The 12,983-nt window shown below is 42.7% G+C and overlaps 1 protein-coding gene across 1 annotated transcript in view; it reads right to left on the bottom strand.

Annotated features, from left to right (window-relative positions):
- gtf3c1 (general transcription factor IIIC subunit 1) overlaps positions 1-11,635 on the bottom strand; it is an 82,355-nt gene extending 70,720 nt beyond the window's left edge. Inside the window, exons 1-6 of the mRNA XM_073060279.1 lie at positions 11,368-11,635; positions 6,730-6,939; positions 4,108-4,284; positions 3,881-4,024; positions 2,569-2,665; positions 1,132-1,255 (exon numbers count right to left, since the gene is read on the bottom strand). Coding sequence (XP_072916380.1) covers positions 1,132-1,255; positions 2,569-2,665; positions 3,881-4,024; positions 4,108-4,284; positions 6,730-6,939; positions 11,368-11,588 — 973 coding nt within the window. The 5' untranslated portion in view covers positions 11,589-11,635. The remainder of the gene's footprint in view (positions 1-1,131; positions 1,256-2,568; positions 2,666-3,880; positions 4,025-4,107; positions 4,285-6,729; positions 6,940-11,367) is intronic.
- Positions 11,636-12,983: the final 1,348 nt, after the last annotated feature.

The raw sequence follows: 12,983 nt of genomic DNA, 5'->3' as shown, positions 1-12,983 counted from the left end.
AGGTTTGTAACGTGCTCTTCGAAGGATAGCCCAAAAATTCAATGCAATTCAAAAGCCTTACACTCAAATGAAACCAAATCAGAACCCTACTCTTCAAGTAACTGAAATTTCACACCAACATAGAGCAAATTCAGATCTGCAGAGATATCCAATTACAATGTAACCACAGACTAACACTGTTCAGGTCTCACAGATCTTTCCAAGTTGTACACTCACATCCTTACCTCCCTCACTCTCCACTTTCCACCTCCTCCATTCATGGCCCAAAACAGTCCTTTTAGGTGAGACAACACTTCACTTGCAAATCTATTGTGTCCAGTGCTCCCGATAGGACCTCCTCTACATTGGTGAGACGGCTTTGTTGAGCACCTCCATTCTATCCGTCAAAAATGGAACTTCCCGGTGGACAACCATTTTAATTCCTATCTCTGTTCCCATTCTGACATGTAGATCGATGACCTCTTCTTTTGCCATGATGAGGTCACCCTCAGGTGGAAGAGTAATACCTCATATTCCATCTAGGTAGCCTCCAATCTGATGCAAGAACATCTATTTCTCCTTCCAGTAATATTTCCCCTCCCCCTTCCTGCTTTTACTGTTTCCCACACTGGCCTCTTACCTCTTCTCCTCACATGCCTATCACCTTCCCTTGGTGTCCCTCCTTCCTAAGTTAGATATGGCCCTTGTGGCTAAAGGGATCAGGGGGTATGGAGAGAAAGCAGGTACAAGGTTCTGAGTTGGATGATCAGCCATGATCATACTGAATGGTGGTGCAGGCTCGAAGGGCCTACTCCTGCACCTATTTTCTATGTTTCCCTTTCTCCCATTGTCCACTCTCCTCTCCCATCAGATTCCTTCTCCAACCCTTTACTTTCCCACCCACTTGGCTTCACCCATCACCTTCCAGCTAATTCTCCTTCCCCTCCCCTATCTTCTTACTCTGGCATCCACCCCCCTTCCTTTCAAGTACTGAAGATCGGTCTCAGCCCAAAATGTCGATCGTTTATTCACTTCCACAGATGCTGTCTGACTTGCTGCGTCTGTGTGTTGCTCTGGAGTATTAACTTATAGTTTCCAAACTAATATTTGATGTGCACCAAAACAGTGCAATTCTGAAAATGTCTAGATTACCTTTCTTTGTCACACAAGGTCCTCCCTCAGGATGCAGTTCTTTAAGAGGAACAGAAATCACTTTGGCTATACCAGCTGACACCATATACTGATAAAGTTTTTTGAAAGTTCTCTCACAAAGACCCTAGGTAGAAGCAAAACAAATTACCTGTTATTTGAACATTGTTTCTATACACAATTCACTGCAAGTTAATTTGCAGGTATAGCAAGTAATTGGAAGATGAATGGTATTTATTTAAGTACAAGAATAAAACGAAATTACTGTATTAACATAGGACTCTGGAAAAGCAGCACCAAGAACATGATGTACACAACTGATCTTCCTAGCAAGTGCAACAAAAGTGAACTGGATTACTTCCTAGAATGGAGGGAATGTCCAAAACATCCCCAGACTTGTTGACTGCTGAAAGGCGCAGTGAGAAGTCAGAAGTTGGCTTTTCCATTCCACTCGCGGCTCCAGTATGCACTGTCACACACTGGATGGATAGCTGGGCAGTTTTCTACAGAACTGATTGACAACCATCAATGCTAACTTGAATTCCCTCCTTGGACGGTCTCGAGCCCACCTACAAAAGGTAGAGGATTGAATATGGGGCTAGCAACACCATCGCGTAAAAACCCAGTACTACAGAAATGCCAGCAGCAGCTCCAAAGACCTCATCCCTGGGAGAGGATGGTACACCAAGATGATGGGCTAAACCTGGGGTCAACTTTAAAGACTGGCCCAGGACAGAGGACTCTGGTGAGTTGCTTTCAGCGACCTACTTATGCCCCTTTAGGAGTGACAGCCTTAAGAAGAAAGCTAACTTGCCTGGATTAGATAAACTTCAAAGTTATTCGAGATAACGCCATGATTGCCTCAACTTCAAAAGGAACATTAACCACACTGCAACTATTCATAATAGTTCTCAAAGGACAGCCTCAATGATTGATCATGTTGAAAGGTTTCTGTAGCAATATTCAATATTTTTATATTCATTGATAACTATGTCCAAGATTAATATCAGGTGACAATTTGTTTTGTGCCATCATCATTCCAAGAGTCAGTGAATCATAGTAAACCTAGATTGTTCATTGAAGAAATAAGAAATTCTGAAATACAGGTCTAATTCTTCCTCATTATCCAATATGATGTGATTCAGGCCACATAACATAACCACCTGCCCCAATGCTCCAGGACGAATTATCTGTTGATGGTCAGCACAGAAGCTCGTAAGTGGACGGTATTAACTCCTTCCTTAAACATTTTGTCTGCAGTTTGAGAAACTGCATACATGAAGCGATAATGTTGTGCAAACATTAGCAGTAACATCAGAAACATAAAAATCAAGGAAATCCTTTGGCATTGGGCTCAGGTCAGAAAGAGAAGGTAAATGATCAGATTGGTGAGCATTCCCGTGTGCCACACAATGATTGCTCCGAGATAGAAACACTCACCAGCTCATCTCTAAGGGTTAACATGACTTCTAGCTGATTGGGCCGATTCACAAGGATATTGGAGATCTTTTCCATGAGGATGTCATACTTGCTTCTCCTGCAGGTTAGGTACAAAAATGAAACAGTTTAGCAATGAATATTTATCAATGTACACCCGGGAAAAGATTCTATTTTTAAAACCCAAACCTAAATTAAGTTTATACTCACACACAATGATGACATCCTTAATATAGCACAAACAGATCTCTATCACACTTCAAACATCAGAATTCCTTTCACACTCAAAGCTCTTCTAGCTGGCATGAAAGAGCAGTGGTTGCACAAAACAAGTTAACCTACCCACTCAAATTGTAGAAGCATGGACTGCTTATAGGAATGATTAGCACCTGATTGAATAAATTAGACAAGATCTTGATACTTAACATCAACCTGAAGTACAATCAATTAAAACACAAGAGAGTCTCCACGTGCTGGAAATCTTGAGCAACTCACTCAAAATGCTGGAAGAACTCAGTAAATCAGGCAGCATCTGTGGAGGAGAATAAACTATAATTTCTGGCCAATGCCTTTCATCAGGAATCTAGACGGGTCTTGTCTTGAATATGGCTGTTTATTCCCTGCCATAGATGCTGCCTGACCTGCTGAGTTCTTCCAACATTTTTGTGTGTTAAGCAATGCAAAATGCAGAGGACCAAGCCAAATAAAGGAACTATATATTATACCCATAAGCTTCTCTTGTCTAGTGTTGAATTAAGATGGTGCAGAGATGCATCAAGCTACAAGCTTCGATAAGAGTTAATTCAGGTTGTTTATTACTGAGAATGTCAGTAGTTAGTTAAGCTGGATTTCTTATCTTAACGCTTTACCATGGAATGCCATGAAGGCAGTGATGGCTGACATGGTTCATTATACCACACTCCCCTCACTGTAACGCCCAGACAGACCTAAATTAATTTCAAATTAAGTAACAACTTGCCTTTAAAATTCTCCCTCATTTTTATACATCTCCATCGGGAACACGGAATTATCTCCAACAGGTCTATAACCTGCTGAGAAATCTGCATTCCTCTGCTTCTGACCACAGATCCCCCAAATTTAACTAGCAGCTATGATTTCAATTACCAAGAGCTTATGGTCTGAATATGTTCAATGACCCTCTCCACTAGTCTTTGAGACACTTGTTAAAATTTATTTCTTTGAGCAAACTTTTGGTTATTGGCCCAAGTGCCTCCTCATTTCTTTCGCCATCTATTTCTGTATACTTGGAGCTGCCGTTGAATGAAATAGAAGAATAACGTTCAAAGTATTTTACCTATCAACGTGAAAACGTTTGAGCAGTAGCAGAATGGAATATTGCTGGTTTCCATTGGGCTGACGAATAACGTGGGACTGTAGAGTAATCAAACAGTTTCTGTCTAGCACTCTTCTGTGATAATGCATTTTACGGGCATCAATTCTGCAACAAAAATATTGTTCTTAGAAGGAAGATTTAGGTTTTATGAAATTAATTCAATTTCTTTTAACGTAAAATATTCTCACTTGAAGGCTCCACTGTGCAGATCTCTCTGCAGTTCCCCCTGCCATCGCGCTCTACCTAACCTCTCCAATATACAATAGGAATAGTCAGGCAGGCTCAACTCTGGATCATTTTCCCATCCAATTAGAGTTCGATGGCGCATCATTTGCGAAGCAACCATAACCAGCTTTTCTCCCCACCTAAAGAGAAAATTGAAACAGTTAATCTCCAGTGAATGAGTTAAACCAGTAGGAAATATGCATGGGTGTATCCTTTGACATACACTCAGTGGACAGTTTATTAGCTGCACCTATACACTGACTTGATAATGCAAATATCTAATCATCCAATCATATGGCAGAAATTCAATGCATAAAAGCATGCAGATGTGATCAAGAGGTTCAGACCTAACATCAGAATGTGGAAGAAAAGCGATCTAAAATAAATTTGACTGTGGAATGACTGTTGGTGCCAGATGGGGTGTTCTGAATATCTCACAAACTGCTGATCTCCTGGGATTTTCATGCTCAACAGCCTCTAGAGTTTGCAGAGAGTGGTGCGAAAAACAAAAAAAGTGAGAGGCAATTAAAGGGCAAAACTTCCTTAACGAGAGAGGTCAGCAGCAGAAGACCACAAATATACAGAAACACACAATGGGCACTTGCACCTAAGGAAGTGATCACTGAGGAAAGGAGGCCTGAGGTCTAATTTAACAAAAATACTAAATCACAACCCAGAATTCAGCCCACCCCCTCCATACAGTAAAATGCTTCAGCATCTCAGCGACTAGATGTAGTGCATTTGATTGCCTTATACACTCATCTCACGAGACTGCTTGCTGGGTTCTACCCAGGTGTCCGTAGCCACGGGCCATCAGCTTTAACAATAGCTTCTTCACATCACCTGAGCTGTTGCCGCCTAACTACTTCAAGGTTCGGAAGTGTTGCGTGTTCAGCGCTCTTCTGGACTGCTGTAATGCGTGGTTATTTAAGTTACTGTTGCCTTCCTGTCAGCTTGAATCAGTCTGGCCATTCTCCTCTTACTGCTCTCATTGACAATACATTTTTATCCACAGAACTGCCGCTACCTGGATTTTTTTTTTGTGCCTTGCACCGTTCTCTGTAAACTCTGAAGACTGCAGTGCATGAAAATCCCAGATCAGCAGATTCTGAGATACTCAAATGACTCCACATGGCACCACCAATCATTCCATGGTCAAAGTTTCTTGAATCACATTTCTTCCCCATTCTGCTATTTGGTCTGAACAGCAACTGAACCCTCTTGACCACGTCGGCATGTTTTTAAATACTGATTTCTGCAATATGTTGGCTGATGAGATATTTACAGTAATGAGGTGTAGAGGCATCCCTAATAAAGTGGCCACTGTGTGTATTTCCTAGTCTGGATGGTGTAAACAACATAGAAAATAACTAAACACGATGGTGTTGCCACTTATCAGCCACCCTTGTCCTCCTTGGTGTGGGAAGTAGTCAAGGTGGCTCAGCAAGTAAATGCAACACAAACTGCACTTTGCAACCAGTGTTCACTGATGGCGGAGGGAATTAAGGTTAGGGTGGAGGATGGAGTGCCAGTGAAGCAAGCTGCTTTGACCCAGGTGGTGTTGAGCTTCTTGAGGTGTTGGAAGCTGTAAAGCTGTACTTATTCAGGCAGGGGATAGAAAGTCCTGTAAGGTACTCCTGACTTGTGGCTTGCTGGAAAGGTCAATGAGTGTCAGGGTGACTAAGCCTCTGACTCAGATATCTGCGACGGCATTTGTGCGTGACTGGTCCAATTGTGTTTCTAGTCAATGGGGACTCCTGAGACAGTGAGATTGAACCTCAGCAAAAGTAATGCCTTTGCCAAATGGCTTCAATGGGAAATATAGGTACTGCAAGCATTTAAGAAATGGTATGTCATCCTGTACAGCAAGAGGATTTGAATAGGGATGCAAGAATGCCTTGCATCATTCCAAAAGAACATTAGTGAAACTGTACTTCAGAGTGTTGTATTAAGCATTCCTACTTAAAGGAAGGATAATTAATGATCAGTCTATATTAGAAGAAGAAATCAAATTGAAAGTTAAATTCTAATCAAGCTACACAGACTGGATATGGGGAAGGCGTTTCAATCTACAAAGCTACAGGGAAAGAGATTTCTTCACTCAGTAGGTGGTGAACCCATGACTTCACTAACACAAAAGAGACCAATTTGTTGAAAGTTTTCAGAAGGAAGTTAATTCTCCGCATACAAAAGATATATTGAGCTGTAATTCAGGGGGTTCAATCCCTTTTAATGCCATGGAACCCTACCATTAACCGAGGGATCCGTGGACCTTTGAAGATGATCAATGGCAAGGAAGGTTCACAGAGCTAAGTGACACACTCTTGCTCCTGTTTTCTATATTTCTATGAATGTCAAAGGTGGATGGTTAGACTCTATGGCTGGAAATGGCCACTGCTTAGAATTTTGGTTTTACAATCCTTTTTTAACCTCTCATCATCAAAAAAATTAACATGTGTCAAAAATGTAGTTTTACAGTTTTTTTTCTTTAACTTGGTGAGGCATTAATATAGACATCCAAAACACAGGCACATAAAAGGGGTGAATCAAAGTAAATATCTTGAACTGTTCAAGTCTTTTATGACCTTTCTATGGCTTCATCCAACGAACAACATGGTTCATACTGCTGAGTCCTCACTTCTGCTGTTAAGTTCTTTCGCTTGTTAAAATGGTGACAGGAGCCCTGAATTCCATCCTTGTTATCGGTAATGATGCAAATGGGATAGATATCATCCCATGGTGTGGGATCCCTCCGGGTCTCTTGAATTCCTGTCTCTGGATCAATTTCTTCATATCTGCCAAAAACAAAAGGTAAAAAAGTTCAGAATCAGAATCAGGTTTAATATCACCACAACATGTTTTGAAATTTGCTAACCTTGCGGCGGCAGAATACAATACATGATAAAACATAGGAAAAAAACTGGATTACAGTCTATTAAATTAAAAAAGAGCAGTGCTAAAACAGAAATTCAAGAAATAGTGAGGTTCAATGTCCATTTAGAAATCGGAAGGCAGAGAGGAAGAAGCTGCTCCTGAATCACTGAATGTGTGCGCCTTCAGGCTTTTGGTTAACTCAAAAGATTAACATTCAAAGCACTTCATGCACAAACAATTTAGAACAGTGTTTCTTTTTAATTACAATTTAACAAAAGCTATTTTGATTTTAATTTTTTCACATAATGAAGTGTACTTCCAATATTCAAATTAAATGTCAACAATTCCAGCTGTTAAAGCTTCCAGCTTTCTCTTCACAATAGTTAAAGCCCAGATTAATTTAGACACAATCTTCAAATGTTTTCTCTTTCATGTTACCCCTTCAGCTTTCAAGTTGCTTCTTAAGCGATTTGAGTTACATAGAAACATAGAAAACTTACAGCATAATACAAGCCCTTCGGCCCACAAAGTTGTGCCAAACATGTCCCTACCTTAGAAATTACTTGGCTTACCTTTAGCCCTCTATTTTTCTAAGCTCCATGTACCTATCCAAAAGTCTCTTAAAAGACCCTATCGTATCCACCTCCACCACCTTTGCCGGCAGCCTATTCCATGCACTCACCACTCTCTGAGTAAAAAACTTACCGACATCTCCTCTGTACCTACTCCCCAGCACCTGAAACCTGTGTCCTCTTGTGGCAACCATTTCAGCCCTCGGAAAAGCCTCTAACTATCCACATGATCAACACCTCTCAACATCTTATACACCTCTATCAGGTCACCTCTCATCCTCTGTCACTCCGAGGAGAAAAGGCTGAGTTCACTCAACCTATTCTCATAAGACATGCTCCCCAATCCAGGAAACATCCTTGTAAATCTTCTCTGCACCCTTTCTATGGCTTCTACATCCTTCCTGTAATGAGGCGACCAAAACTGAGCATAGTACTCCAAGTGGGGTCTGACCAGGGTCCTATATAGCTGCAACATTACCTCTCAGCTCCTAAATTCAATTCTACGATTGATGAAGGCCAATACACCGTATGCCTTCTTAACTACTAAGTCAACCTGTGTAGCTACTTTGAGCATCCTACAGACTTGGACCTCAAGATCCCTCTGATCCTCCACACTGCCAAGAATTTTACCGTTAATACTATATTCTGCCATCATATCTGACCTACCAAAATGACCCACTTCACACTTATCTGGGTTGAACTCCATCTGCCACTTCTCAGCCTAGTTTTGCATCCTATTAATGTCCCACTGTAACCTCTGACAGCCCTCTACACTATCCACAACATCTCCAAACTTTGTGTCATCAGAAAACTTACTAACCCATCCCTCCACTTCCTCATCCAGGTCATTTATAAAAATCATGAAGAGCAAGGGTCCCAGAACAGATCCCTGAGGCACACCACTGGTGACCGACCTCCATGCAGAATATGACCCGTCTACAACCACTCTTTGCCTTCTGTGGGCAAGCCAGTTCTTGATCCACAAAGCAATGTCCCTTTGGATCCCATGCCTCCTTACTTTCTCAATAAGCCTTGCATGGGTACCTTATTAAATGCCTTGCTGAAATCCATATACACTACACCTATTGCTCTTCCTTCATCAATATGTTTAGTCACATCCTCAAACAATTCAATCAAGCTTGTAAGGCACGACCTGCCCTTGACAAAGCCACGCTGACTGTGTTGGTGCTCTGAACCACTTTTTTGATATTCCATTAATTTTCATATGAACAAATAATACATTATGTTGAATTAAACAAGGATGTTTCACCAGTCTTCCTGACAAAAATATCTGCAAGGAATTGAAAAAAAACTTGCGAATATTTACAAACAGTAAGGAAGCATTTGCTAGCAAAATATTGGAGTTGCAAACTGATAAATATTTGGGTCTTGGTAGATGTCAACCTCGGATTAAAAAAGTAGCAGCTGATGAGATAGCTAATGAATTGATATGAATTTTTTCAAGTTTTCTAGGTTAAGACACCATTAGAATGGAAAATAATAAACTATATGTTTAAAAAATTGGAGATACAAACAGGAATCAACAGACAACTGTGTGTCACTGGGAAAATAGCAAAAGCGCTAATTAAACATGGCGCAACATGGCACTTAGAAAAATACAATAACCCAGCAGAGTACACCCGGCTTGGTAAAAGGACAACTGTGTTTTACCAACGCGTCCTGTAGATCTTTGGGTTTCCAACCTTTTTTATGCCATGGACCAATACCATTAAGCAAGAGATCCATGAACCCCAAGTTGGGAACCCCTGTGTGTAGATAAAAGGGAACCAGTGTATGCACCATAGGCCCAAAAGAGTATTTGATAATGTGTCTCATCTGGAAGGTAATAGCTTTGGCAGGGAGGCAAGATAAAGCGGCGCAGGTATTGATGGGTTTTTCTTAACCATATAACAATTACGGCACGGAAACAGGCCATCTCAGCCCTTCTAGTCTGTGCCGAATGCTTACTCTCACCTAGTCCCACCAACCTGCACTCAGCCCATAACCCTCCATTCCTTTCCTGTCCATATACCTATTCTTCTGGCTGGCACATACCACAGGTTACACTAAGTACAATTGCACATCGATGACCAGAAGGAAGAGACCAATATTTAGGGTGCAAAACCTGCATGACAGCACAAAGATGGTAGGGAAGGAAGTTGTGAAAAGGACAGGGAGTCTACAAGGGGGAATATGGATAGGTTAAGAGATTGGACAAAGATCTGGTCAATGGAGTGAAATTGACAGTTGGGCAGAGAAAGTACAAAATTGAAGCATGTTATCTCAATGGTGAGAAACTGCAGAGTTCAGAGGTGCAGAGGAATCTGAGTGACCTTGTACATCACACATATGCCTACCGTCTTCCCCCTCTCCTTCCATTCCGTCACCAGTCCCTCTACCCCTCCTGTCTCACATCCTCAACCATGTCACCCGTGTACCCCTTTACCTCTCCTGTCTTGCATTCCAAAATTCAAAAATCAGAGGCATAAAGGGACTGAAGCAGCCTTGTGAAGGATTTCCTAAAGGCTAAATTGCAGGTCGAGTCAGTGATAAGGGAGGCAAATACAATGTTAGCATTAATTTCGAGGGGACAAGGAAGAAATGCTGAGGCTTTATATGGCATTGGTCGCACTGCACTTGGGAGCATTTGGGTGCTTCATTAAAGATGTTCCAGCATTGGAGAGGGTCCAGGAGGTTCACAAGAATGATTCCAAGAATGAAATGGTTAACATATAAGGAGAGTTTGATGGCTCTGGGCCAATATCGATGGAGTTTAGAAGAATGAGAGTGGATCTCATTCAAACCTATAGAATATTGACAGTCCTAGATAAAGTGAATGCAGAGAGTAAGTTTCCTGTACTGGGTGAGCCTAGGACCAGAAGGGCCTCAGAATACAGGGACGTCCATTTAGAACACAGAGGAGGAAAAATTTCTTTAGCCAGAGGGTAGTGAATCTGTGGAATTCTTTGCCACAGATGGTTGTGCAGGGCAAGTCATTAGGTATATTTAAGGTGAATGGTGAAAGATTTGTGATTAGTAAGGGTGTCAAAAGTTACAAAAGAAGGCAGGAGTATGGGGTTGAGAGGGATAATAAACAGCCGCGTTGAAATGGCAGAGCAGACTTGATGGGCCAAATGGCTTAATTCTCTTCTGATGTTTTATGGTTCCATCCCCCAGCTGCCCCCCCCACCCCATCTCTCCCTGTCTCTCTGCTCTATTCCCCATCATTAGTTATAATATGACCTTATCTTCTATCCCATCTATCCAGCTGTTCCCAATTTCCCCAAATTCATCTCCTGTTCCCTATCCCAATCACCTTCCTGATAGCATCACCTACCACCTCTCCCAGTCTTCCCCCTCATTCCCTCCCCCACTATTGTTCCTTGTGTCCTGTACCTCTCCTGCCTTACTCCTACTGTGCCCTCTTGTTCCCCTCTCCACCCATACCTACCCCCTTCTGTCTCCTGTCCTGTTCCCTTTTCCTATCTCCTCCTCCTTTCCCCATTCCCATCCTCTCCCTTTCCGGTCCCTATTACCCCCTCACCTGTTCTTTCTCCTCACACTGCCTCTCCTGATATATTACCCCTCTCAACCTGCCCCATAACCACTCACATTCTCCCATGCCCCTTCGGCCCCATTCCTTCCCTGACCCTTTTTGTGCCAAACCACTCCCTCCGTCCCCACCCTCCCCTTGTCCCACTCCCTCCATCCCCTCCCTCCCCTTGTCCCACTCCCTCCATCTCCTCTTCCCCCCCCCCCCCCCCCCGCAGCCGGTACCTGTCATAAAAAACCAGCGGCGGCCTCGGCTCGGGCAGCTCGTAGAACTCAACCTGGGGGCTGCTGACAATAGCCTCCCAAAGGAACTGCCGTGTGGCCTGGTCGAGCTGCAGTGGGAAAGCGGGGATGCGGCTGTCCAGGCGGAACCACAGCGTGGAGAGGGTAACGCCATCCAGCCCCTCCAGCGCTACCTCCTCCAGCAGCGCACTCACTGGGTCCATGGCGGACGGCCCTCCCGGCCACCGTCTACGGCGGACGGCGGCAGCCGAGCGCGTTGCTGTAGCATTCACCTCGAAACGACCGTCCATACGAAGCGCACACACACACACACACGGCCTGGGATTCCTTCCCTCTACAGAGGCTGACCTTCTAATTAAATATAAATAAACTAAATACACGCAGTTGTTGCCGTTATCTTCTGTTTAAATTACATCAAGCTTATAGATTAGTTCTATCTCCTCAAAATTAGACACCGCATTATGTTAGCGTTGCTGTTCGTGGAAGCTGCTGTTGCAGGTCCTTCGTGGAAGTGTCTGCATTGAAGAATCCGAATCAGGTTTATCATCACCGGCCTGTGACGTGAAATTTGTCAACTTAGCAGCCGCAGTTCAATGCAATGCATGATCTAGCAAAGAAAAATAAATAAAATTAGAAAAAAAAACAAGTAAATCGATTACGTATATTGAATAGACTATAAAAATGCGTGCAAAACAGAAATACTGTATATTAAAAAAAAGTGAGGTAGGTCCAAGGGTTCGATGTCCATTCATGAATCGGATGGCAGAGGGGAAGCAGCTGTTCCTGAATCGATGAGTGTGTGCCTTCAGGCTTCTGTACCTCCTACCTGATGGTAACAGTGAGTAAACGGCATGCCCTGAGTGCTGGAGGTCCTTAACAATGGATGCTGCCTTTCTGAGACACCGCTCCCTAAAGATGTCCTGGGAACTTTGTGCTGTGAGATGTGGTGAAAAGGATGAAAACGGCACTATAAAAATTTAGGTCTTTTCTTCGTGGCTGTTGACCAACTTGCTGAGAGTTTACAGCATTTCCACCCTTTATTCTTAATAATTATTGAAGACAGTGATGCACCATCAATAACTCTCTCTGAGACGTACAGGCGAGATACCGGCTTTTATTGACTGGAAGAAGGAACAAGCAGTGAGTGACGACCATACTACATCCTGGAGACAGAGAGGCCGGGCTCAGACCTCCATCACCTTTATACAGGGGTCTGTGGGAGGAGCCACAGGAGCAGTCAGCAGGGGCGTGTCCAGACAGGTATATGTAGTTCACCACAGACAGCATTGTTGAAAATGCACATTTTTGGTAGGCTTATAAATGAAGCATTACAAAGAAAAGACAGTGAGAACTGTATAGGTGTGAGATCTGAAACATCTGAAAAATGTTATTAGAGCTCACCAAATCAGACAGCGTCTGTGGAGCAATACTTTATAGGTTATTGATCCTTCAATAGAAACAGAACAAGCTGGACATTGAAAATTAGAAAAATCTAAAAACTGCAGATGCTGTAAATCTGGAATGAAAACCAAAAATGCTGGAAATGCTCAAAAGATCAGGCAGAAGCTTTGGAAATAGAAACATATTAAAGACCCTTC

Source organism: Hemitrygon akajei, chromosome 11, assembly GCF_048418815.1.
Source record: "Hemitrygon akajei chromosome 11, sHemAka1.3, whole genome shotgun sequence".
Lineage (NCBI taxonomy): Eukaryota > Metazoa > Chordata > Chondrichthyes > Myliobatiformes > Dasyatidae > Hemitrygon > Hemitrygon akajei.
The sequence above is the reverse complement of the archived record's forward strand: the minus strand, read 5'-3'. Positions and strand labels throughout refer to the sequence as shown.